The sequence below is a fragment of the Ursus arctos genome, unplaced genomic scaffold, assembly GCF_023065955.2.
Source record: "Ursus arctos isolate Adak ecotype North America unplaced genomic scaffold, UrsArc2.0 scaffold_1, whole genome shotgun sequence".
NCBI classification, from domain to species: Eukaryota; Metazoa; Chordata; class Mammalia; order Carnivora; family Ursidae; genus Ursus; species Ursus arctos.
In genome coordinates this window covers 106,131,163-106,157,894 of record NW_026622763.1, presented here as the reverse complement: position 1 = coordinate 106,157,894, position 26,732 = coordinate 106,131,163, and the positions used below count along the sequence as shown (strand labels likewise).

The 26,732-nt window shown below is 49.5% G+C and overlaps 1 protein-coding gene across 4 annotated transcripts in view; it reads right to left on the bottom strand.

Annotated features, from left to right (window-relative positions):
* Positions 1-21,455, bottom strand: part of RAMP1 (receptor activity modifying protein 1) — a 52,085-nt gene extending 30,630 nt beyond the window's left edge. The window contains exon 1 of one of the 4 annotated variants that reach the window (XM_057306026.1): positions 21,374-21,455. In XM_057306026.1, the coding sequence (XP_057162009.1) occupies position 21,374 (1 nt within the window). In that variant the 5' untranslated portion in view covers positions 21,375-21,455. Of the gene's footprint in view, positions 1-1,115; positions 1,287-10,344; positions 10,520-12,143; positions 12,263-21,373 lie in introns of those variants that run through there. The other 3 variants (XM_026491543.4, XM_044380512.3, XM_057306028.1) reach the window with 3 other exon arrangements.
* Between the last annotated feature and the right edge of the window lie 5,277 nt (positions 21,456-26,732).

The following is a 26,732-nucleotide window of genomic DNA, read 5'->3' as shown; positions in this document are numbered from 1 at the left end:
TGGGGTCGGGGGGGGGGGACCGTGCTCAGAGGGAACTGATACCCCGGGGGTTCCAGAAAGACATACAGCAGGAGAACCTCTGCGGAGGCTGGGGGCTCCACGTGCTTCCAGAGGATTTACGTAAAGGCCCTGAGACCCACCGATTCCACCAGAACGTGAGACGTGCGTGGGAGGGGGAACTAATTCATTGAACCAATTAAGTGACAGACTCCTGGCTGCACACATCTTCGCAGGGTGGCTGAAGCCGACGCAGCGAAATTTCACAACAATGAAAGAAAAAGAAAACCCCGGGCAAAACACACAGCAAGCCCCACGGCACACACAGGTAGAGGGGAGGCCCAGCCGTCCCTGTGCCCACTGCCCTGAAGGGCGTCCCCTGGGGACGGGTCCCACTGGGGCTGGCAAGGCACCCTGGAAGGCTCCTGGGCTTTTGGCCTGAGAAGCTAGGGAGAAAGGGCGGGCGGGGAGGGCGGGGATGAAAGGCTGGCATGTGGGGAAAGCTTCTCGGAGGGTCTCCCGAGGAACCCCAGGCGGGCGAGGCCACCTGTCCCTCGACGCCCCGGGAAGGAGAGCCCTGGCCGGAGCGAGCAGCAGAGGAGGGCAGAGCCGGGCACCCCCCCTGCCCTTAGGAGCCTCCCACCCACCTGAGTTCCTGCCACTTCCCAGCAGCCCAGGTGTGTGCCTCAGGGAGCCCACACGGGCACGGCGGGTGCGCCCCAAGGACCAGCGGTGATGACCCTGGCGTGGTCTGGGCAGGCTTGGGGAAGGGGCGACACCTGCCCCATCAGGTACCCCTAAGAAAGCCCGCCTGCCGTGGACAGGTGAGGTGCGGGGGCTCACGGGGAACTCAGGAGGAATCAGACACCGACTCACAGAAGGAATCCCAAGTTGCCCATCCAGCCTCATTCCAAGGTCACCCCTCCGTTTGTCACCCCCCTCCCTGCCTCCAGCACCCTGCCTGTCTCCCTGCCAGGGACGCCCTTCCCCAGCGAACTCCGGGCCCAAACGTGGCCTGTCCGCGGCCATTGACCCCTCCTCCGAGGGCTCCCAGCCGCCTCCCCTGAGCCCCCCCAGCCCACTGCCTCTGGGCCCTGAGAGCGGTTTTTTCTCCGAACCATGCTGGCCACCTCTCCTCTCCCAGCCTTTCAGACGTGTGTGCGCGGCCTCCCGGGCACACAGCGGCTCTGCACGTCAGTATCTGTCCAACGTCAAGTCGGGGACCCCAGCAGAACGTCAGTGACGGTCCGCGTGGGAGTGGAGCAAGGGAGCTTCCGGCTGTCGGCTCCCGTCCCGCTCTGGAAGGGTCAGATCTCGGGCGGGTGAAGGCGATGTGCCTCTCAGGCAGGACTCGTGGGCTCACGTGAGCACCGGAGGAATCTGCTGGGGAAGGAGGGGCTGCACTATCGTCCAGCAGAGCCGGCCCCGAGGGACGTGGTGCCGTCTCCTCCGCTGGGGGCCCCCAACCTGGGGACCAAAAGGAAGGGCACGTCCCCAGGCTACAGTCCCTCCTGTTGCTCTGTCCCCACCCCGGTATAACCGGGCCCATCTCCTCCTGTCACCCGCAGGCTGCAGAGAGATGCCCCCTGGCCCCAGCTCCCCTGGCCGGCCCTGTCTGGCTGCCCCGGCAGCTACGTCCACTGTACGAGCGGCCCCGTGGCCTTGACCCTGGCCTGCCTCTGGGCTAGTCCCCTGGATGCTGCAGCTCCCACCTCCGTGAGCCACTGCTCCTCCCCAGGGCGGGACCCTGGCCCCGGGATGAAAGACCCCTCCCCACACACACTGCCTTCTCCCCCTGTCCTGGGGGAGCGCTGAGCCGCGGCCGTTCCACAACTGGGGTGAGCTGGGCAGGCTGTTCACGAGAATCTGGAACCAGGTTCATTTTTAGGTACAGGAGACAACACTTAGTTTTTCTTCAACAGGTCTCGTGGGATTTCTTCCATTGGAACGAGGGTACCTTACAGTTTTAAAACCGACTAGAATTGCCAGAAGTTTTAAAACCAGCTGCCTGGGGCCAAACGGGTCCCATTCCTGTCTGGCTGCAAACGTCATCACTCGTAGTCGAGTCTTTAAAAGGCCGTGTGCGGAGGCTGTGAGCAGACGGCATTCTGTCCTCGGCATGTTCGCACAGGAACCTTCCCCGGCATGGGCATTATTTAGGAATTAGCTGTCCTTTTAGGGAGAGTTCAAAGAAACAGCTCCCTCTCTCCGCAGGGGGAGACGGCACACTGGCCACCTGAGGCAGCAGACCCCTCAGGCGGAGGACTGGGGACCAGACAGACAGGGCCGCCGGGCTCCCGGGGTGGGGGGGCCCTCTGGGCTCGGGGCTGCCGGACAGCCGTGCGGAGACCTTCGGGTTTTCTTTTTTTTTTTTTTTTTTTAAAGATTTTATTTATTTATGTGACAGAGAGACAGCCAGCGAGAGAGGGAACACAGCAGGGGGAGTGGGAGAGGAAGAAGCAGGCTCACAGCGGAGGAGCCCGATGTGGGACTCGATCCCGGCACGCCGGAATCACGCCCTGAGCCGAAGGCAGACGCTTTAACGACTGCGCTACCCAGGCGCCCCCGGTTTGGGTTTTCAAACGAGAGATGAGGGCCCCAGAAGTGTGAACCCGACGGGGCCCATTTCCTTGGGTTGTGGCTGCCTGTCTGGCAGGAAGGCCTGCGTGCTGCTGCTGATTTTGGATTTGCAGAGGGAGACGTCTAGACCCTGCACTGCCCTGCAGCCCTGGGGTTGGGGGGCGGTGGGGGTGACGGGTGGGGCCGAGCTGTGGGAAGGGGAGCAGCTGGGAGGCCTTCCTGCAGGGGGCCCGGCTGGGGCCCGAGTCGAGTGTCCCCGAGGTGCCTGTGAGCCGGGGGAGGGACCTCCAGAGACCTCGCACGGAGGAGGCCTGGCCTGGGGCGTGGGCAGGCGCTTTCACCTCTGGGTCTGAGAAGTGGGCGCCTCCTGCACCAGGTGGGCCCCCGGGACTGCGCTCCAGAGGCTGTGCTGTTCCCGGAAGCGATCCCGCCTCAAAACAAGCAGCCCACCCCTGCGGGGTTTCAACGTGAGCCATGCTTAGCGACTCATGGGACACTCCAGGCCTGCCCCCAGTGGCCAGCAGGGGTGCTGGGGAGGGACACGGGGAGGGACAGGCAGGGGAGATGACAAAGGCCAGGACACTTGCAGGGGCGAGGGCGATATGTGCTCAGTCTAGAGTCCACACAGGTGTACACCTGTTGGAACCTTCCAAATACAATCCGACCTTCTACAGCCACCATACCCCAGGGAGGCTGCGGACACAATCATTACGAAGGAGATGCCAAGCTCTCTGAGCGGTGTGATTCCAGATGAGCTTGACTTTTTGCTTTATGCTCCTTTATATTCCCACAGCTTAGAAGAGCCTATGATTGATAAAATGTGATCGCTCTGCTCCCTGCAGATCTTCAACAACCACCAGAAGAAACCTCGCTCTGCGGGTTCTTGCTGCAGCCGTGAATCATTTCCTGCTCACGGGGCCGGCGGGGAGAGTGCCACCCACTTCCAGGACTCCCCTGGTTTTACCCCCTGGGAACCCAAATCCCCAGGAAGCTACATGCCCGGGCTGTCACGGAGTGCCCCAGAGCATGACGTACCCAGAACTCGGTTTGAACATGTTGCCCTCAGCCGTCCTCAGCCTATTTGGAAAAATGAAAACAAAAAACAAAACAACAAACTGAAAAAATTAACACTCTTGTGTGTCCAGTAAAAAGTCCTGCTCGGCCCTCAAGGCCCCATGAGCTATCACCTCCTCCACCCTGCCCGGTCCACAGCCCTCCTCTGACCCGTCGTAACCGCCAGCAGGAGCCCGTCCTGAGCCGCTGACCGCAGGGCCTTGGGGCCTGCGCCCCACCCGGAGGCAGCGCCTGCCTGCAGCCGGCCTCTGGGCAGTCTGGGGGGCTGACTGCACAGGAAAGGAAGGAGCGAGCGTGCGGGGAGCGTCCCAATCCTCGCCTGTGACAGCCCTGTCACTTCTCAGGCCTCTTCTGGCTTCTAGAAAGCTCAGCGTGGGCTGGGCCTCAACCTTTCCTCAACCAGGGTCTCCTGAATTGCGCTAGATGCTACTGTTTTCCTAAATACTAGCAATGATTGCTTAGTTTCAAATTTTCTTCTCTTCTGTCCTCTGAAGTGCTCCTCCTCTGTCTCTCCTACAGGGTGCTGGAGCTGCGGTGACACCACGTCATACGTGGGCACCTCGGGACACCCGTGTCTCTGCCAGGAGCCCCCATCTGTATTCCTTCTGGAAGCAAGTTGGGTATAAACGGCTAGAATGCAGTTCTGGCTCTAGGTCGGTCCCACACCAGCTCCGGGGGAATCCCTGCTTCCCCTCGCACTGCTGCCTGCCAGGGACGTGCGCCTGGGGAGGAGATCACCGCACCTCACGTGGCCTAAGTCTGTCCTAAGCCCTCTACAGGCATTCACCTGTTCAGTCCTTGCGAATAACTAGTAGGATCTGCGTTATTACTCTCTTATTTTGCAGAGGGGGACAGAGAGGTTAAGTGACCTGCCCAGAGTCACACAGCCCAGGAGTGGAGGAACCAGGATGCAGTTCCTGGCACGCTCATCTCAGAACACATGGGAGAGACAGTGAGGGCGGCCCCCTCAGCGCCAGAGACGGCAGCCCCAGAGCCTGCGGCTGACCGAGGGCCGCAGGGGTTCTGAGACCCGAGTGGAGGCATCTCTGCAGGCTGGCTTCCTCAGGGCCATCTTCCCCACGAGCAGTCGAGAGGGTGTTGCTCCAGAGGTGGGAGGCCCGTGCGATGGATGGCCACCAGCCAGTCAACACTGAAGTCTGGGGACGTGCAGGGTCCCCGGGGACGAGAGCGTAGGACCCCCTCCCCGCCCCGGGAGGACCACTCCTGCAAAGGAGCAGTGCGAGGTCAAGCTGAGAAGAGCGAGCCGAGCCGCCGCAGGTCTGCAGAGTCCTGTCTGCGCAGGGACGCAAACTCGAGCCCACGCCCCACTAACACCACAAGCGTCCTGCAGGGACGCGTGATGCCGCCAGAGGAGGGCAAACGGATTTTCAGGATTTTATAAACTAATTTTCACAGCTCCCCAGTTGCAGGAGCCCATTTGGAATAGGTTTGACAATACCCAAGGCAGCGGTACCAACATACGATTTACAAGAAACTCACCGCGCAGGGGACTCAGCGACAGGTCAGGACCAGGACTGCCTGCAGGGAGCTGTCCCAGAGGAGATGCCTAGGCCCCGCGGACGAACTCCCCTGCCCCTCGGAGCACCCGCTCCTGCCTCCCTCCCGCTGGCTCTCCTGAGCCAGGCCCTGCGTGGCTGCCGTGGCCCCTCCCGGCATTCTCCGCGTGGTTCCTGGGCATCTCCCCACTGCTGTGCTTCCCTCCGAGGCACACTGACCCCCCGAGATGCTCCCCACCCCCAGCAGGAGGAATTCCCACTCCCGACCCCCGCTCCGAGCAGCCGGTCAAGGGAAAAGAGGAGGAGTCCTCTCAGGCCCACGGCCCTTTCGTTTCCCATTCGCACAACAGCTCGCTGCCACGAAGCCTGCATCAAGCAGATTCACTGCTTGTCACCTGACCGAGATCCTCCTGGCACACCCTGCTCTGGAGAGACCCTGCTTCCCTCCCCCCTGCCCTCCTCCAAGCGCCTGCTCTGTGCTGAACGTGAGGGCACCTGTTAATGTGTCCCCTGAATCCATGAGAAAACAGGACGCTCGATCAGGCCAGAAAACTGAGTGACGGAGAATGACATCCACACGGTGGGCAGCGGCATCCGAAAGCGTGAGACTCGGAAGTGAGAAACCACACCGTCATCCCTGACAAAGCAAGGAATGGCCCCTCGCGCCTGCCGGGACGGCCACCGTCAGGCCCCGGACAAGAACACGCGTCGGGGAGGGTGTGGAGGAGCTCCGTGCGTCCCTGCTGGCCACGCCATCGTGGCCGGGAACAGCGAACACGGAGCTACCCTGCGCCCCCGCAGTCCCGCTCTAGGCGGCCACGTCTGCAACAGGAACGCGCGCACCTGTGCTCCCTGCAGCGTTAGTCACAGCGGCCAGGAGCGGAGCACCCGGATGGCCGGCGACCCAGGAGTGGATGCACGAAGCGGGGTCCATCCACACCACGGAACGGTAATGCAGCCTTGACAAGGACACCCGGCACGCGCTGCACACCGGTGAATCTCGAAGGTCCCACGCTGTGCGAAGGAAGCCCGGCACCACAACGCAAAGCCCGTGGGATCCCGCTCCCCGGCGGTACTCGCCACCGTCGCCCTCACAGGCCGCGGGACGGTGGGAGCCGGGGCTGGAGGCGCTGGTGTTGCCCACGGCTGCGTGTCTAATGGGTAGAGTTACGGGCTGGGGAGACGGGGAGTTCTGGAGACCATGGCGGTGGTGGGCGCGCAGCAGTGTGAGTGGCCTTAGCGCCCCAGAACTTTAAATGGCCGGGATGGTAAGTTTGATGTCATGCGTAGTTTACCACAGTTAAAAACACAACAGTAAAATGGAAGGAGCGAGAAGGGGGCCGCTGGAAGCCGTGGCCTGCAGGGCTGGGTGCGTGAGCGCCCCACGGGCTCTGTCCACCCAGCGCACACAGGGCTCGGCCGCCGGGCCCTCCCGCCACCCGACGGCCTGCGGGGCTTTGCCACAGCCGCTGACGGAGCGGGGAGACGAAAGTAAACAAGGACGCCTACGTGACGGAGTTTACCACGAAGACTAGAATCGACACACACAACCTCAGGCTCCTACCCTGGTTTCTGGGCCACTTACAAAGGAAAATTTTGAAAGGCTGAGAAGGAACCCGAACACACAGGGGTGGTCCATGACCCACTCCCCTGGGCTCAGGGCAATAAAACAGCAATACCAGGGGAGAAACCAAGGAGCCTGAGCTCTTGGGATTTTAAACAACTTGCTTCCAAATAATTCATATGCTAAAGAAGAAATTAAAACCACAAACACGGAAAGGCTAGAAAATATTAGCAATGGCCAGGAGACAGAAAGTTGGGGAAGGCAGCCCAGAGGCCAAGCAGAGAAGTGACTGGACTAGTTCCATTGCTAAGCAGTAAGAACAAAAGCGAACAAGGAAAAAGACTGGTTCTTCAGGGTGGGGCTGCAAACGCGTAACAGAGATACGCCGCTGTTGTCTTCGATCAAGGAACAACATGAAGCCTTCCGTCCAGAGTCGGGCTGAGAAGGCGCATGTCCACAGACAACAGAAAAATAAGATAATTATCTCTATAATTACGTGTTGGATAAAATGAGCAAGTTCACAGAAAACGTGAAACATCACTGCTGTAAGAAATAGGAAACTCGAGAAAGATCCTCCGTTATCTTCACGGCCAGAAAGGGCCCAACGCAGACGGTGGGTGGTGGAGGTGGAAAGGAAGACCCGCACCCTTGGGGTTTAAGATGCAGATGAACCAGGAATCTGGGTATTTAACACCAGAGGACACAGAGGAAGTCTGAGGTGGGCAGGTGCTCCGGCTGACCGTCCGGCACCCCTTCCCAGGGGGCGCCAGCTGACCACGCCCAGGTGGCAGTGCTGCAGCCTCTCCCACACGGCACCCCAAGGCTGTCTTCCCTCTCCACCAGCCCATGGATGTGGCCCCTGTCGAAATGCTCAGTGGTGCCCAGCTGCCATATCTCTGTCTCAGTCTGCCCGTGGCCTTGGCTTCTGGTCCCCAGCCTGCACCCCATCTACATCCCTTTTGTCTGTGGCTCTCACACCTTCCCGACTCTGAGGTTACCCCAAATGTCTCTCCTGGCCATACTTTTCTGCTGTGCCCTGGACTCCCTGGATTTGTTGTGGATACCTGCCTGATGCCCTTGTCCCTGAGGGTCCAAGGGGACATCTGACCCAACATGGATGCTATGGTGGGGGCTGACAGCTTTAGCAAATAAAAACACAGGACTCCCAGTTAAGTTTGAGTGTCAGATAAACAATTTTGTAAGTATTGCACACGACATACTTATACCAAACGATTGTTTATCTGACATTTGAATTTAACTGGGGGCCATGTGTTTTCCCTGGCAGTGGGCGGTTGACCACCCTCCCTGGTGTCCACACACTAGAACTCCCTCCCAGTCATGACACCATATGACCCACTTGTGCTATAGGACAGAAGTTTCCAGGAGAAACAGTTTAGTGCTTTCCCCAAAGCTCCCCGATCTGTCCATCTACCCAGCCAGCAGCCATCTTTCCTCTCACAAACAGACCCACAGAATCTTCTAGAGACAATAAACATGCAGAGAAAAAGCCAACCTTGGGTGTTCGTGTCACCAGGTTTCTAAGTGATTATGCTTTCTAGACCTCTTCCTCCCTGACATGGGGTTTTGCTTTTATTCCCATTGATAACTGGCCAGAGTACATGACAATACGGCAGAGTCATCAGTATCCAATTGCTTGGGTCAGTTGCTGCCTTTTGCCCTCCCAGCCATGTGTGGCTCAGGAGACGCCTTCCCGGTGGGCCTTGTGGGCCCGGGGCGCAGAGCCCCGGAGAGCATGGGTGGGCGCTGCCCAGTCTGCTGTACCCCAGCACACAGTACGCTGTGAGAGACCCAGTGGGAGGAGGGTGGCGCACCCCAGGGATGGAGGGCGAGGGGGCCACCAGGGAAGGCTTCCCAAGCCAGGCAGTCGCCTGGGAGGGGAGGAGAGGGAGTGACCCAGCAGGGCAGTGAGCAGAGGGCAGAGTGGATGTGAGGGCCAGGCCGGAGGGGAGGAAGAATGGCTTCTGCTCTGGGGTCCCAGGGCGCACCGTGGGACTTGCCCACGGCAGGGAGGGAGGGCACCATGGGAGGGCGAAATAAAGGGGCCGGTGGGAGGCCTGGTGGGTTCAAAGGCAGCCAGGCCTGGCTGTGCGGCTCAGGCCCACGGGCCCCCGGCCCCCCCGAGTCCTGGCCGGCCTGCCTCTGCGGACCCGGCTCCAACGGGCTGCTCACCACCTGGGCTTCCAGGGGTGAGGGGAGTCAGGTCTTTCCACGTCACAGAAAATATGAAGATAAAAGAGTCTTAGGGGAAAAAATCTCCCACGGACAACAATAACTTCATTATGAGAAGATGAATGAGGTCGTGTTAGGTTGGGAGCCCTCCTGTTGCTCCCGTGTTGACATAACCCTCCTCGCTAGGAACAAGGGAGTTCTCCAGAAACAGTACTCGGCCGAGGTCAAACTGCCAGGGAGGGCGGGAGGACTGGTGAAGAGGCCATTGCCCAGGGGCTCCCTGTGTGTGGGGACTGTCCCCATCATCTCCGTCTCTCCGTGGGCTGCAGGTGAAGCCACCTTGGCCGCCTCCGCCCGGCTCCCCTTCCCCCACCCCTGCTTGCTCCTCTCAGCTCAGCACCTTCCCTCAGGAGGGCTTCCCTGAGACCTGCTGGGAGACAGGCTCTGGGGCAGGTTTCCAAGCCCCCGGGCGTGCCTGCCGCCCACTGTCCTGCAAACGCGGTGGGGTCACAGGGTGAACACTCCACCCCCACGGGCTCCATCGGAGGGGCTCCAAACGTGTCAGGAGAGCTCTGTCTGTCTTGTCGTGCTCCCCCAGCCCCCGGCTCACAGGATGGGATGTGGCGGCCGGCACTCAGATCCAGCCGAGAGGGGAGAGGGTTTTCCCCTCGGCTCCGGCAGCAAACAGACTGTCCAGCCCAGGCCCCCTGCCCTCCCTGAGGTGAGCCCGTCAACAGGCCCGAGTTGGGGCCCCCGGGGAGGAGAGCTGATCCTGCCAGGGGGGGCCCCAGGAAGGACGGGCTCTGCCCCTGCCAGCTGGGGACGTTGGCAGCCCAGCCTGGGGGCTCCACCCTTGGGGGCTCAGCATTTTCACTGGAATTCACACCACAAGAGGCAACCTCATCACACACTCTGCCAGACCCAAATTCTGGCTAATTAGAAGCTGTGGAATTGGCTCATTCAGGGAGAAAAAAAATCAGAAGGAACGGAAGTTGCTCTTTGCCTTAAGGAAGGATTCCACCTAATCTATTTCCCTGGCGAGGTGCTCACGACCACCTCCAGTGTGGACATAGCGTGGCTCAACAGCTCCGGCCTGGGACCGCCATACCTGTACTGCCTGGCCAGTGCCTATGGAAGGGAGACAAAAATTCAGAAATCTCTCCGTGTGGTTAGATACACAGGGAGAGTAAACAAACACACTGAGATGATTAGCAAATAAGAATCCTTTGGCTTTGGATTCCAGGGTGAGAACTGCCTCCAGATTTAAACCAGCACGACCATCTGAAGTCACGTGTATTGCATTTCCTGTGACATCCCCGTCGGTCCCAAACAGTTATGCTTGTACTGATACAGAGTCCCATATTTCAATAAATACAGAGGCCTTGCAAGAATATCCTCAAACCCCCAGCACGCCCAGCTTACAGAACAGCATCAGCCAGCGCTCCTGAGTGGAGGTGGGTGCCCGACGGAACTGACAACAGACACGGCCATCACAGAGCAACCCTGGGTCCTCTGGAAATGTCCTTCCTTGCTCATTGATGAAAAACTTTTCAGTGGCTCTGTATGAAATTTATAAGATGCGTGTGGTCATATCGGAGTCTTCTGCAAACAGAAGAGTATGCACAAAGCCCAAGTTTACAACAGCTTGATTGTAAAACTGTTACAGAGAAGTTCTTGAGCCTATGGACTAGCATACTTAAAAAAAAAAAAAAAAGAAAAGAAATTCCACATTGCTATTTTGGGTAGCAAAATCTGCATCGCCAAGGAGATCTGGCTCCTGCTACAAGTCGGGAAGAAAACACTGTGTGCTCCATGATTCTACTAATTACTGCTGGGCTCTGATAACCTCACAAAGTTGTGTTTATTTGGAAAAATAAAGATATAACATTAGCCAGACCGCTCAGACTAATGTTAAGATTATAGGACTCTGGACTTGCACCGGAATGTATGTTATTTTCCTGGTAAACAAGGAAGGTCTTTATATGCACTCATGACATAGTGTTTATTTACACAGGCTTTAGACAGTGCAGCTTCTGGAATCCAGTAAAGAGCATTTCTTTAGTCAGTTATGTGTTTTAAAAAAATGACACAACCCAGCTCCCTGCCCTGTTAGCAGAGAAATGTTCATTTCTCAGGAGATTAAAAGATTCCATGTCAAGCCAAAGGGATCCTGACACAAAAGGAGAGAATACGATTGTAGATTTTGCTTTACACATAACTTCAGCCAAAACACTTTAAGGGGCAAGATCAGTCTTCAGATCACATTACAGGCAAGTGGACGCTAAGGGTTTTATGCAGAGGACTCCTTGGCCAGCCTGCCCCCTGCGGGGCTCCTGGGCGGTCGTAAGCACCCTCTCCCCCAGGTGCCCTGGGCCATCTATACGGACAAGCCACACGCCCCCAGCTGCTGCCCGGCTACAAACCCAGCACAGCGCTCACCCCTCCACCAGCACCAGCACTCGGGGGCACTGGTGCCGCAGGTGCGTCTGACCCACATCACCTGTTCTGGGGAAAGCCCCTAAGTACCCTAGTAGCTGTAGGCAGTGCCCCCCCCCCCCCGGGCCACTGGATTCTCCCACTTAAGTCCCCTACTTAGTTTTTCTTAAGAAGTAACTACATACATGAGATGAATCCAGTAGCTAAAAGAGTTTAGAAAGGCTTCTTAGCTTTGCCACAGGAGAGCCATGAGGACAATTTCAGGGTAAATTAGGCTAAATCTGGTGCACCTTCCTGTTGCGCCTGGGTTTCAGTTTATAATCTCTCTCGGAACAGAAAGCTGAGTATATTCTGCCTCTTCACCAAGAGTCCCTCTTTGAATTTCTATTAGCCAGAGGATCAAGTTCACAAGCAAACCAAAAAGCTGTGGAAACATCCAAGAGGAAGAAGGCTGGTCTCATTTGTTGCAAAGGACATCCTAGGGAGGTTTGTTTGCAAATCAGCAACTGCTGTATGTGCCAGTCGGCTTCTCAGCTTTAACTAATTTCTAGATCAATGGGCCGTGGACCTGAGTCCCAGCGTTAAGTCTGCAAGGTGCCTGCTACCACGCGAGAGCCAAGGACGCCTGCACGGCCGCTGCCGCAGCGCAGGGCGCAGAGCACAGGTGCGGGGGAAGCGCGTTCCCGGGAGTGCGCGGGAAAGGCGCCCGTGTCTCCGCGAACTCCCGGGCCCCCGAGGCCCCCCCAGCCGCCCCTCTCCCCCGAGGGACCCCCGGCCCTACTCACCTAGGAGCAGCCAGAGGCCGCGCCGCGGGAAGCCGTGCAGGCTCCGGGCCATGGCTCGCCGCCGAGCCGGGCCGCCCGCAAGGACTGAGCCCGCCGCGGCGCCGGGGGCGGGAGCGGGCGCGGCGGGAAGCGGCGGCGCGCGCCTGGCCCTGCCCACCGTGGCTCTGGGGTGGGGTGGGGGCGGGGGGCAGGTCCCCGGGACCGGGCGGGGCTGCGGCGCAGGAGGTCCGCTGGGCGGGCCGGCACCTGCGGGCCGGGCGCGGGGAGGGGGCCGGACGTGCGAGGCAAGGCGCGGCGACCCCACGGCGAGCAGCGCGCGCCGCGAGAAGCGAGCTCGGGTCGCCCGGACCCTCCCTGGGGGACGCGCACGCGGGCTTCCGGGGAGGCCACGCGCCTCGACTGCCGCAGGGTTTGCTCCCGAAACCAACGCCTAACAGGCAGGTGTTTAAGCCAGGAAGAGTCTCCTAGGGCACCTCAGTCTCAACCAAAGCACCATCCTCTTCCTCTCCCTAGTTCCGGCCACTCCTGTCCCCCCCGGGGGGGGGTGTCTGCTTTGTGAAAGGCCAAGACCACATCTCTCTCCCCGCCAAGGTGCGGGCACTGGGGCACCCATGGGGACAAAACCAGTCCCGGAGCTTGGGGAGACACCTAATCAGAAAAGGACAAGCAATGAGGAACTGGAATAAACGCTGAGACCTACACGGAATGAGCAAGGGCATGGGCGCCTGGGAGGACGGGCAGGTCAGGCGTGCCCAAACGCCCTGGGGCTGCAGTGAACAGGGATCTTCGGAGGACTGAAAGATGGCCCCGGTAGACTGATGCCTTAGATGGGTGATGAGGGGCAGAGGCGGCTGGAGAACCTGCGACGGAATTCATCAGACTCCAAACTCGAGCTGAAAGAGGACAGCATTAGACTTGCCATGAGAGGCTGTCACTCTGGGCTTCTGCGGGCCTGGAGAACGCATAGGGGGAGGGGACAAGAAGCCTGGGCATATTGGCTATAGTATGGGAGAGAAAGGCTCCGAGGGGTACACATGAGAGCCCTGGAGAAGGTTTCCCCGTGCAGAGGTGTGAGTGGGAGACGTAAGAAAGCTCTCCTGGTGGTTGGATCTCACCTCATAGTGGTTCCTTCCTGTAACACCTTATCCCAAGGAGAACTCTGAGAAATGGACCTATGCTCACTGAAGGCGGAAGGGGGGAGAATCGCTACTTTGAGTGCAATGGCCACAGCGGCTTCGCTGGTTTCGTAAACTTAGCATGGTGCCGGGCCCAGGTCTGCCCTGAAGGACCCGTTCCCTAGCTAAAGGAAAGGGAGCAGAGCCACCTGCTGTCTGCTCCGAGAACAGGAGGCAGCCGACAACCTGGTGGTCATCCGTTCATTCTTCTGAACACAGGCTGGGAGGGCACTGAGAGCCAGCATGCCTACAACTGGGGGCACCAAAGCGTCCTGGCAGTGAGGGGTCTGCATCAGATGGCAGGGGAGGGCACAAGCTCCTGACTTGATTAGCCCCTCTTCCCAAACCTTAGAAAGGTGGGTGGCCTGGCTTCCCCACTTGATTCATTTAATAGAGATCTGAGTCCCTACTGTGTGCGAGACGGAGCTAGATGAACAATGCAGGTCCTGCCCTTCAGCCTGTGACTCTAATGGGCAAATCGAAACTCTCAACAGCCCATGAGACAGGAACTATACATACGGGGTGTGGGACACCTGGCCCCGCTGTAGTGTAAGAAGTCTTGAGGGCTGGCCAGCAGGAATGCACGAGAGGACTGCAGGCCAGAGGAAAGGGCACGGTGAGGGGTGAGGGTGGGACCCCGGCCCAGCTCCACTGTGAACCATGTGCTAGGCAACAGCGGCCACCAGTGGGGGCCAAGGACACGCATCACTCGGCCATCAGACTCGCCTTCCACTCGCAGATGGCTGCCCTTCCCACTCTTGGCTCATGAACCTTTCTGCAACCTCTCCTCATTGGGCCCTTTGGGACTCCTGTACTCTCATCTTCAGGCTAAGCAGGAGACATTTTTTTGGCAAAAATTTCTCTTTGAAACTCGACTGCGACAGATAGGATGCAATGTGAGGGTAGGGAGGCCATTCGCCATTTCCTTTCTCCATGTGCCCACACATACCCCCTAACAGATGCACGCACCTAAACAAAGTGTACTTCTCAAGTTCATTGTAGATTCACAATTCTCTTGAGAATGCCAAAGTGTGTGTGTGTGTGTGTGTGTGCACGTGCGTGTACTTGAGCGCGCAGTAGACACCCTGTGGCACTGTCTTTCCCAGTCTGCACCGGGGTCTGGGCAAGAGATACCCAGTAACTACTACAGGCTCCCTCTTCTGCAAGGGTAGGAATGTGGGCAATCTCAACACTTGCCCTACAGCCATGACACACAAGAGTCGGCGACTTTGCCCTGGCTAGAGTCTCCCTGAAGCATCTGGACTTCTAACTGGTAGTAGGGAGCATGGGAAACCATCCTACTCCCCAGGCACCTCCAGCCAGATGGACATTAGGGTGCACAACGGAAGAGGTGAGAAAATGGCCAGATGCTTGGCTGTGCACACAGCTAGGTTAGAGACACAACCTTGATGGGTCAACGAGAACTGGACAACATTACTAAAAATTCATGTTTAACATAAGAAGGCTGCTGCTTCCAGCCACGATGAAGTACCGGGGACTGGATTAACCCTTCCGCCTTAAATAAAAACACTGGACAAGACTGAGGAAGCCACAGTTGCCACTGTGGACCACAGGCATGGCAGGACCACGATCCTGGGCAGCAGGGACACAAGTGAGATGAGCCCTGACTGCTTGCTGCCTGCAGCTTCCAGACCACAGGGCAGCTGGGAACCCAAACAGAGCCTGGGGTCTCATGGCGTGGAGGAGAAAGCTGGGAGTCCAGGGAAGCCCTGGCCAAGGCGGCTAGGGAGGCAGGGCTCTGCAGTACCGGGGAGGAACGCTGCCAGGGAAGGTCTGCAGGAAATCACGTCCCCTCCCCTAGCCTCGGCCTATTACTGACTGATGCTCACATGGAAGGACACTGTCCAAGGCAGAGAAAAGAACCACCAAGAAGGAACAGGTTGGCACAATCCCCGAGAACTCACACAGGGCCTGGAGTAGCTCCGCTTTCCACCAATCCTGGTGGGAAAACCTGGAGAGAAGCAGAACGTCTGATAGAGTAATTAGCACGGTACTGCCTTTGTCGTCAGAAAAATGACACAGGCTTCCCTGGGGCTACCTAACAAAGCTTAAAAGCAAGAACTGATGAAACCAAATGATTTCCAAGTAACTACTACATCCCAGAAGAAAGACTTAAAAAAAAAAAAAAAAGAACGAAGCACCAGGGAACCATAAGACACGTGTAACTGGGAGTCCTGTCAGACAGCAATATGTGACTACTGTGTGGACACTGTTCTATAAACCTGCAAATTCAGGAATATGGACAAACCCTAAGCACAAGAATCATGAAGAAGAAAATACGCCAAGACACATTACAATCAAGTTGCTCAAAACCAGTAATAAAAAATCTTACAGGTGGCCAGGCAAAAAGCACACTGTACACCGAGGAACGGATTCAGACGACAGAAGAGGTCTCCTGGGAAACAGCGCCAACCAGACAGGGATGGGGCGACAGCAGTAAGTACTGGAAGAGAAAACCAGTAAGAGTTCTGTACAATTTTTCAATAATTTGCTGATACAAAGGGGAAGACTTTGCTGACGTCCTCACCACGAGGCTAGCAAGTTAGAGGTTAAGTTTTCATCGTCATCAGTGATGAATGGGTGGTTGCAGAGATATGTTTATAAGCAGTAACGACTCAGTTCTGGCATGTGTTTGTGTAGTGCAATTGTTAAGCATTAAACAAAAACAGCATCGCAGGAGCACTGAGCTTCATCAAACTTCAGTGTTTTAAATCCCTCAAGGGAGTCTTGCTGGTAAAACCCAAACACTTGGGGCTTGCAAGTGGCTGAGAAGAGCTTGCATAGTTTCTGATTTCCCCAAATGCCCTCTCCAAAAGCAAACAAAAAACAAGTGAAAAGTAAATCCTGCACAAAACTGTGTTGCCAGCATCACTCGGAGAATTTTAGAGCTGCAAAATAACGGAGAGGAAAGTCACCAGATGCCAGCGTGGGATCTCCCTTCCCCCACCCCCCTCAGCCACCCCACCTCAGGGAGCAAAGGGAGCTTGAGAAGAACTGGGGGGCAGGGGAGGGGGGCTGGTGCAGGCCCTAAGATTAAATCTTAACATCCAAGAAATAAAAATACTTTTTAAAGTATCTCAATACTATATAAAGTAATAAAAGTCAATCTATCCAGAGCTACTGCAGAAAAGCAGGAGATGAGATTTCACACACGGGAACTGAGGGCTCCTCTACCCTCCAGGAGACGCTATTACAAATGTGTCACATAACCGCACTGGGGGGGTGAGGAATGAGAAACACCTGAGCAAACTGGAAAAGCAGTCAATCTGCTGACTGCACACTGCAAGGCTGAAAAGAACTGCATGCAACGCTGTACTCACAGGGCCATGGTCTGGAAACGCAGTGCCTTCAGGTGTCTACCAGGGCTGGGTAAATCAAGGTGAGTCTGTGTGGAGAGGGCCTAAGACCAACTCCAACAGCAGTGAGCACACCTGCTGACCGGATCCTGGCTTCCATATAGCATTCTCCAATAAAAGAAAATGGAGTTTGTTGGAGACGTAGTTGATTCCAGGGCAGGGGTAGTAAGATGAGCCGAAAACAGCCTGTGGTGCCAGAAAATGAGCACTCGAGAAAGGAGGGTGATTTTCAGAGACGCAGAACCCAACCTAACAGGGCTCTGAAGGCTGGTCGCTCCTAAGTCCTTGTAGAACAATCGGAGTAACGACATAAGAAATGATAGTATTGTATTATAACTCACAGACCAAGTACACATCAGTGAGTCCACACTGATCTAAACAACTGAATAAATACATGGGGGAGAAGGACAGCTTTTCCTCACAGGCAAATTCTAAGTAATAAACGTAGAAGGAAGGAAAGACATACCCAATCATCATCACACAAACACCACAAGAATAGTCGTTTCAGGCAAGATCTGCTGATGGATGCCGAAACCAGTGAGCCGAAGTTTTCATACTGTCAAAGAGCTCCCTCAACTGTAAAGGAGAAACAGTAACTTTCCAGTGGAGAAACCCAGCAGAGGCCACCATAACCAAGTGAAGGACATGGCCTGTGAGAGACCTATCACGTACCCCCAGATGTGAGGTACTGATGGTACAGCACTCCTGTGGCCCTCTTCTCAAAAAATGCATCACTTCAGTCTAATCAGGAGAAAACATCTGATCAACTGTGATTAAGAGGCATTCTACCAAGTAGCCAAACAATACTCATCAAAAGCATCAAGACCGTGAAAGACAAGAAAATACTTAGGAACCGACCTAGTAAATCAAAATTTGGTAATTTTGCTGTGGTCATATAAATTGTTAGCACTAGAGGAAGTTCAATGACGGGCACGCACGAACTCCGTACTATTTCTGCAACTGTTCTGTAAGTCTAAGTGTTGATAAATAAAAGTTAAAAAGCTCTGTACCGAGTACTCAATCTGAACGTTGCCCATGTGCCTGTTTCCCAGATGTTCTTGGTGAGCACTGTAACCACTCCTAAGTATTTCAGGACTGTGTGTGTGTGTGATAGAGAGATGATGGCAGAAGCCTCTTGATCCAGCCTAACCTGAATTCATTCCTGGAGTTATCAATTATAAGCTGATTTTTTAAAACTTTTGTTAGAGTTGTGTTTTTATAATTTGTCATCAAGTACCCTCTAATATACTAACTTCTATGGTCTGCTTTGTTCTAATATTGAGGCAGGTTACGGATGTTCATAGAAGAGAAAAAAATAAGTAAAATGAAAATAAAATAGCAGGAGATACAACACAGTCAGAGGCGTTATTGCAGCCCACTGGCTGACAGCACTACCAGCAGCACACCCTGACTGAAGGCTGTTTTATTGTAACAAGTACTGTGTTCTACTTTACGCCATCCCTACAACGGAAGATACTTGCCTCCATTTTACACACCAGACAACTGAGGGACAGGGAAATTACCTAACTTGTCCAAGGCTAAACAGGTAACAAAGTTGGAGCAGGAATTTGAACCCTGAAAGCCTGGCTTCAGAGCCTGCATTCTTAAGCAGTAGCTACTAGGCTTTCAGCTTCCTGGCAATAAAAGCAAAGTGATTTATAGCAATCAGTGCCCATAATACACATAACAATGATATTCTCTGATCTGTGAGGACACTGTTACTATCAGCCCTAACTATCATGCTGTTATTAAGATATAAGTTCTACGTAAACAATAGCAGTCGAGGAGCTCTATAGCACTCACAGCTCACGCAGAACTGTTTTCGCTCCCCCACCCATACTCAAATTTGGGCAAAGATACCCGGAACCTATAAACAATCTTCTATTGTTTGCATTAGCTTCCTATCGCTGATGTAACACATTACCACAGACTTGGTGATTTAAACAATACAAATTCATTATCTTACCCTTCTGGAAATCAGAAGTCTGACACAGGTCTCACTAGGCTAAAATCAAGATGTCAGCAGGGATACGTTCCTTCTGGTGGCTCTAGGGAACAATCTGTCTCCTTGCCTTTTCCAGCGTCTAGAGGCCACCCTCATTCCTTGGCTCCTGGCTCCCTTCTTCCGTCTTCACAGCCAGCAACAGTAGATAGAGATGCTTCTAGAAATGCTATTTCTCTGGTTTTCTCTTTTGCCCACCCAGATAGCCCAGGATCATCTTCCAGGTCAGCTGTTTAGTGATCTTACTGACTTCTGCAACCTTAATTCCCTTTGCCAAGTGACATATTCACACGCCTGGGGGGTGAGGACAGGATGGGTTGGAGGTCATTATTCTGACCAGAAGAGCTAACACTTAATAAACATTTTATGTGGAGGTAAATACCTGATAATAAGTAACAATGATAATAGTGAAAGAGCAGTAGAGTTAATATACGCAGAACACTGGCTGGAGAACTATTCCTTTAAAAAGAAACTACTGATTATACTGGGCTGCTCAGTTACACACATTATCTCCTTTGACCAGAAATGACATTGGCATCAGGCAGAGCCAACCGGGAAGTGTTGATCCCACTTTTTGGTGATAGTCTTAGGGTATCTACAACATTCCAGGTGTCTGGTGATCGCTAAACATAATTATTTGTGTATTCTAGTTGGTATAGCGGGAGTGTTCTTGATTGTCCCAATAGCACAGTATGAAAGCAAAGTGAGTCCGAGCAATAATGTAAGTATGCTAAAATTATCTGAAACTTTGCTAGTTTAAGATATTTGAAAACTTGGATAATTTGATCAGTCTTTAGAATTCTACCAGAGTTTTATATTATTGACTAATGTCAAATTAGAGATTTTTAGAGACTAAGCTAAATATTGATTTTTTCACTTGAGTTCCAAGAGATTCAGCAATGACCCCAGTTGTTACATTTAACTTGGGAAGCTTCATAACAGTGATCAATTTACTGTCATAACTTTTTGGCATACAAAAGTTATCTGAGCTTTACCTTTAGTTTTTGAACAGGACATCTTTATTCAAGAAACCTGAAAATTATAATATTAAATGATCCTTTCTATATTTTCCCCAAATTGAATGCAGTAACTTGGTCTGTTTGTATTCTAAAGGGGGATTTCACTTTAACAAAACCTTTGGAAACCAATGACTAGAGGTATGCTTCTTATTGTTGCTAGCATGTTGAAAATAATGTCTAGTCCATGTTTCAGCTTATTCAATGTTAACTCTGAATGCAGCCTTTTAATATAAACATATGATTTAACATATAGGAAGAAATCTCCACAATTCTTGGAATCTACTAGTTTGATGTATGGCCAAAAGCAAGGATTCTCAAGTTTCATTTAAGAATCCTTTTTTTTTTTTCCATCCTGGAACCCAAATCCTGGTAGAATATATATGGGTAGAATATGTGGATCTGGTAATAGCTGGAGACAAATTAATATATGCAATAAAACCAAAAATCCCTTAAAAGGAGGAAAAATTTGAAATCGCATAATTTGGTGGTTAGCCTTCCCATTCATGTGTACTCCACATAAACACTGGTAGGCTCATGCACACCTGGGAAATGCCATCAAACCTGAAGAAAATATTAAATTTAAAATGGCACTACAGATTCTGCTTTTAATTAAATACAAATACATCAATATAAATGTTAAATGAGTAACTTTTAATCAAATGATACCAACTACTGAATGCTCTAAACATTTTAAACATTTGAAGAAAATGCATATTTAAGTGTTCATCTTAATATTGGCAAAACTGCAACTTTAAACAGTATGTTACTTTAAAAAGTAATCCATTAAAGAAATTTATAGGACATAAAATTAGGCTTTGAAAATTGTTGCAACTTAACACTTTAACCTAATATAACAGAACCTACTACAAAAAAACAAAAAAAAGCAACATGGTGACTAAGCGCTTTACCAAAGCATGCATGGGTTCACTCTTCTTAGTGAAAATAGGGAAAATACACCTAAATGTTTAGTATACTAAAGTCAAAATGCATTAAATGTATCAGAGCATTAATTTAATTGTCTTGGAAGCCTAAAAATATACACATTTCAAAATGTTATGTATCTATGAATTCAAATTCAGTTTAATTATCTGTTATCCTGTGGTCCAATTAAGAATCTTAAGATAACTGAACACTGGAACTAAGAACTTTGGGTAAAATTATATTTTTCACGTATGCATATTATTTAATAGACTCTGAAACAATAAACCTTCTCTTGGTCACTATTTTTAAAAATCGATTTAACAAAAATTTTTAAAATAGACATGAGCATTTTTTCTAACCCAAAAGCTTGAAGTCTCTAAGTAACAAGTTTGAAATATAAAGTTTATAAACATTAAAATTATCTTTTATTTTTAATATAGAGAAGATGGTAATATTGTAGAAACAACAGCTGCTAGATGTGAAGGGAAGGCTATAAAGTAGAATATATGCAGCTAAATCCACTCCTTAAGCCTATTTAATCACAGCATCTTGCTATTACACAGTTTTTTCCTAAGTGGTATAGAACATTCTCTGTAGGACGAACTCATGCTTTCCAAGGAAATTCTATATAGATCAAGAAAAGAAGGGAGAAATCAACCATAAAACATACTGATTATGCTAAATTCAATATTCCACAGAAGTATACACAGAAGTGCCCCCTTCTCTGGGCTCTTACTTTCCGAGCTTTCATCACCCGCAGTCAACTGGGGTCCAGGAGCAGGAGCAGACGACCATCCTTCTGAAGTACTGTCAGAAGGTCAGTGGTAGCCTAATGCTACATCACCCTCTACGTCACTCATCTCATCACGGGAGCATTTTATCATCTCACACCATCACAAGAAGGCTAGGGACAGTGTATTTTGAGAGAAATACCACATTCACATGCCTTTAACACTATATTGTTATAAGTGTTTTATTAGCTATTGCTGTTACTCTCTTACTGTGCCTAATTTGCAGATTAAACTTTGTCACAGGTTTGTGTGTATAGGAAAAATCACAGTATATATGTAAGGTCTGGTACGATCTGTGCTTTCAGGCCTCCACTGGCAATCTTGGAAGTTATGCCCTGAAGATAAGGGGGGACTACTGTGGTTATTTGTCAGTACACTCTACTACTAAACCAATCATTGTCATTAAACTCATTTTTTGTATTTATGAATATAAAAAATACTCATTTACATTAAATTCTATCCCCCGACCGAGCATATCACTAAACTCTACTACTACATCAAAACAGAAACAGGCCACTAGATATTATACATACAGAGAACTGTTCTGACTGTTTCCACAGAGAAAACCAGATTGTCCTTGTGGTAAAAATGTGGCATGTCTTGAACAGAAAATCACTTAAGTGACATGTTAAATCTTTTTTCACTGGGAAGAACCTCGGCTGGTATCATACAGGTAGACTCACAAACTGGTTTATTAATGAATACCTACGATATGAAAATCATTATTCTAAAGACAAATAGGTCCAGTATCATACAGATGTCTCCCTCCATAACAGAGGTCTGGTGGGTTTGTCTGCAGCCCGTAATAAAATATTTGGGTTCCCTAAGTGTAGGGTTCTTCCTGTAACATAACCCATTGTACATGTGGTGTCAGCTTGCCCTCACTGGGTTGCCCTAGGAGCATGAGGCTCGAGGAACGAGGCAAGAAAATAATATTCTGGCTACTGCTATTGCTGTGGGGAAAAACCTGTTTTGTCCCTGTCCCAGGAGGCTCATGTCATTTGCCAGCATTAATGAAATTATGGCAAGTCAACTTGTTAGTTTGTACATAAAATAAAATCTCAAACCCTGAGATTTCTCATGAAGAAAAGATTTGACATTTTTTTTCTTGCTTGTTCAAAATTTTATCATGTGTGGGTGGTGAATTTTATCAACTACTCTGCATCTACTGAAATAATAAGGTGATTTTTCTCCATTGTTTTCTACATGAGTAAATTACATTAATTTTCAAATGTTAAATGAATCTTTCATTCCTGAAATAAAGTCAAGTTGGCCATAAAGTATTATTCTTTTTACAAATTGTTGGACTCAGTCTGCTAATATTTTTAAAAGAATTTTTGCTTCCAAGTTCATGAGACTGGTCTATAATTTTCCATTCTTGGAATGTTATTGGTCTGGTTTTGGTGTCTGACTCTACTGATTTCACTGGAAAACTTCAGACTGATATTCCTTCTTCCTTAAATGTTTGGGGAATTCATTAATATAGCCATCTGAGCCTGAATTTTATTTTGTGGGAAGAGTTTTATTTATGATTCAATTTCTTTAATAAATACAAGACTAGTAAGGTTTTCTATACCTTCTAGTGTCTGTTTTTGTTAAGCTGAATCCTCCTAGGAAGTTGCCCATTTAATAAAAGACTTGAATATGTTAAAGTCATTCATAACGTCCTCTCATCTTTTCAATGATTAAGATTTGTGGTGATATTTCCTTTGTGAAAAATATTACCTTTTTTGTGTTTTCACTTTTTTGCTTTATTAGTTTCTTCAAGGGTCTATCAACTTTATTATATCTCTTCAAGAATCAACTTTGTTGACCCTTACTGTATATTTGTTATTTCAGTAGTTTTCACACTTCTTGTACTTCCTTTGGGTTATTACTTTTGTTTTTTCTTCTAACTTCTTTAGCTATGTAATTCGCTCATAAATTTTGTATCATTTCTACGACATAGGAATTTAAGGCTGTCCATTTCCGTTTCCAAAGTTCTACCAGCATCCCTCAGGTTTTGATGTGGAGGATTTTCATTATCATCCTTTAACTAAAACCTATGCTCTAGTTTTCATTATCTGTTTTCTTCTTCCATTCACAGGTTGTTTAGGCATTTATTTTCAAGCATAGGGATTTCCTATTTATCTTTCCACTGCTGATTTGTAGGTTATTTGAATTGTAGCCAGAGAACACACTTGTTTTTCAATCCTTTAGTATTTATTGAGACTTATTTTACGGTCTAGCATATGGCCAAAGTTTGGAAACATTTCAGATGACCTGAAGAGACTTTGCCGTTGTGATGTGCTTTACATTCTATATAATGTCCAATAAGTCAAGTTGATTATTTGGATTGTTCAAATCATTTTTACCATTACTGATTTTATTTTTGCTGCTTCTATCAGAGAGTATGTTAAACTCCCATTATAATTGTAAGCTTGCCAATTTCTCCTGGTAGTTCTATATTTGCATTATATATTTGAAAGTGTTTTATGAGATGCATACAAATTTCAAAATTTTACTCTCCTTTATTACCTACTTTTGAAGATTAAAAAAACACTTTTATTAATCCATATCCCCTAAATTAACATTGGAATTATAAGCTTTTAAACACTGTGGTTAAAATATACATAACATAAAACCTACCATTTTTAAGTGTACAGTTCTATGGCACTAAGTATATTCACATTGTTCTGCAACCATCCCCATCATCGATCTCCAGAACTTTGTCTTCCTAAACAGAAACTCTTACCACTAAACAGCAACACCATTCTCCCCATCCACCAGCCCCTGACAACCACCATTCTACTTTCTGTCTTTATGAATTTGACTATTCCAGGTACCCTGTACAAGTGGTACCATAAAGTATTCGTCCTTTTGTGACTGGCTTATTTCACTTATCTCAGTCTTCAAGGTTCATCCACGTTGCACCATAGGTCAGAATTTCATTTCTTTCAAGGCTGAATAATATTCCATTGTACGTATATATCACATTTTTTTCTATTCACCCACTGATGGATCTCTGGGTTGCTCCCACGTTTTAGTTCTTATGAATAATGCTACTTTGAACATGGGTATACAAATTATCTGTTTGTGTTCCTGCTTTTAGTTCTTCCAGTTACCCAGAAGTGGAATTGCTGGATCATATGGTAATTTTATGTTTAATGTTTCGAGGAACTGTCATACGATTTTCCACAGTGGCTGCACTATTCCCACCGGCAATGCACAAAATTTCCAATTTTCCCCATCGTCACCAACATTTGTCATTTCTGTTTGGGTTTTTTTTGTTGTTTTTTGTGTTTTTTTTTTTTGTTTTTTTTTTTGTTTTTTTTTTTTTTTAGTAATAGCCATCCTAATGGATGTGAAGTGCTGTGTCGTTGTGGTCTTGACAGCACTTTCCTAATGACTAGTGATAATGAGCATATTTTCATGAGCTTATTGGTCATTTGCGTACCTTCTTTGAAGGAATGTCTGTTCAAATCCTTTGCCCATTTGAAAATTATGTTTTTTTAAAATTGTTGTTGAGTTGTAGACATTCTTTATATATTTTGGATAGTGGCCCTTATCAGATAAATTATTTACAAGTACTTTCTCTCATTCTGTGGGCTGCCTCTGTTGAGAGTATCCTTTTATGCACATTTTTAATTGTGATGAAGTCTAACTTATCTTTTCATATCCAAGAAATCACTGCCAAATCCAGTGTTGTGAAGCTTTTCCTCTGTTTTCTTCTAAGAGTTTTATAGTTTTAGCTCTTATGTTTACGTCTTTGATCCATTTTGAATTAGTTTTTGTACATGGTTATAAGGTAAGGCTCCAACTTCATTTTGTGTATGCTTTTAAAAATTGTTCTTTTAGTGATAACCCCAAAGATTACAACATGCATCCTCTACTTACTCTCAAAGTCTGGTATCAACTGGTATATGTTTAAAAGGAGAGTTAACACAGCTGGATTGGGACTGCTCTCCTTACAAAGACCTGCTTGCAAGGTTGGCCCTTGGCTAGAATATAGGAACTTGGATTTTGAAAGGGTTTCCACCAATCCCAGAAGTGATAAGAGTGGCTCACTGTACCAAAACTGTATGAACAATGTGGTTCATACCAAACAGCTGCTTTCCTTCTTAGAGTCTGGAACTTTGGTATGTGCTAAGCAGTGGGTCCTATGTGACCAGGCCCCAATAAAAATAAGAGCACTGATTCTCTAATGAGCTTTCTTGGTATACAACATTTCATATGTTTTGTCATACTCATTACTGGAGGAAACAAGCAGGTCTTTAGTGACTCCACTAGGAAAGGATTCTTGGAAGCCTATGCCTGGTTCTTCTCTAGACAGCACCATGTATGGCTTTTCCCTTTGTTGATTTTGCTTTGTTTTATTGTGTTGTCATAAATCACAGACATGAGTACACCATATACTGAGTCATGTGAGTTTTCCAAGTGAATCACTGAGCCTGGGGGGAGGTAGTACTGGGGACCCCCAACATAGTACATTTTACCCTTTTCCCAACCTACAAGGTGTTTAGAAGAGTAAGTACCTAATCTCCTTTCAACTTAGATGCTACTATTGTCATATATTTTTATGGGACCTGTAAAATACCACTATTCTTGTTTTATACAGTCAATACTAATTGATACATACCACATTTTTATCTTCACTTCTCCTGCATCTCTGACCTTTCATCTAAAATCACTTTCCTTCTTCCTAGAGAATACTCTTTAGTATTGTCTTTACTCTAAGTGAGACTTCTAAGTAACAAATTATCTTAGTTTTTATTTGAGTAAAGATATATTTATTTCACATTTATTCCTGAAGGATCTTTTTTTGAGTATAGAACCCAAGGTTTGTAGAATTATTTGACGGCTTTTGTTAAGAATCAGATGTCAATCTAATTGCTGTACTCTTGAAGTAAATTCTTGTTTCTCTGGCTGTTTTATAGATTTGAGCTTTGTTTTTTTCTCTGATATAATGATGTCTTTTATTTTTCCTGCTTGGCATTTGAAAGAGTGTTACTGAATTTATGGCTTGATGTTTTTCATCATTTAAAAAATATTTCAGCCATTTTTCTTCAAAAATTTTGTCTGTTCTATTTTCTTTCCCTTCTTTTTGTTAAAACCCATTTGCATACATAGACTGTCTCACTCTATCTCTCCCTCACCTTCTCTCTCAGGTTTTCTATCCTTTTCTCTCTCTGTGCTTCATTCCATAGTTTCTTCTGACCTTTCTTTTTTTTTCCCTGACCTTTCTTTTTTTTTCGGACCTAGCTTTTTAATTCTCACTTCAACTATTTGTCTAATATGCTATAGAACCTATTAACTGAGTTATTA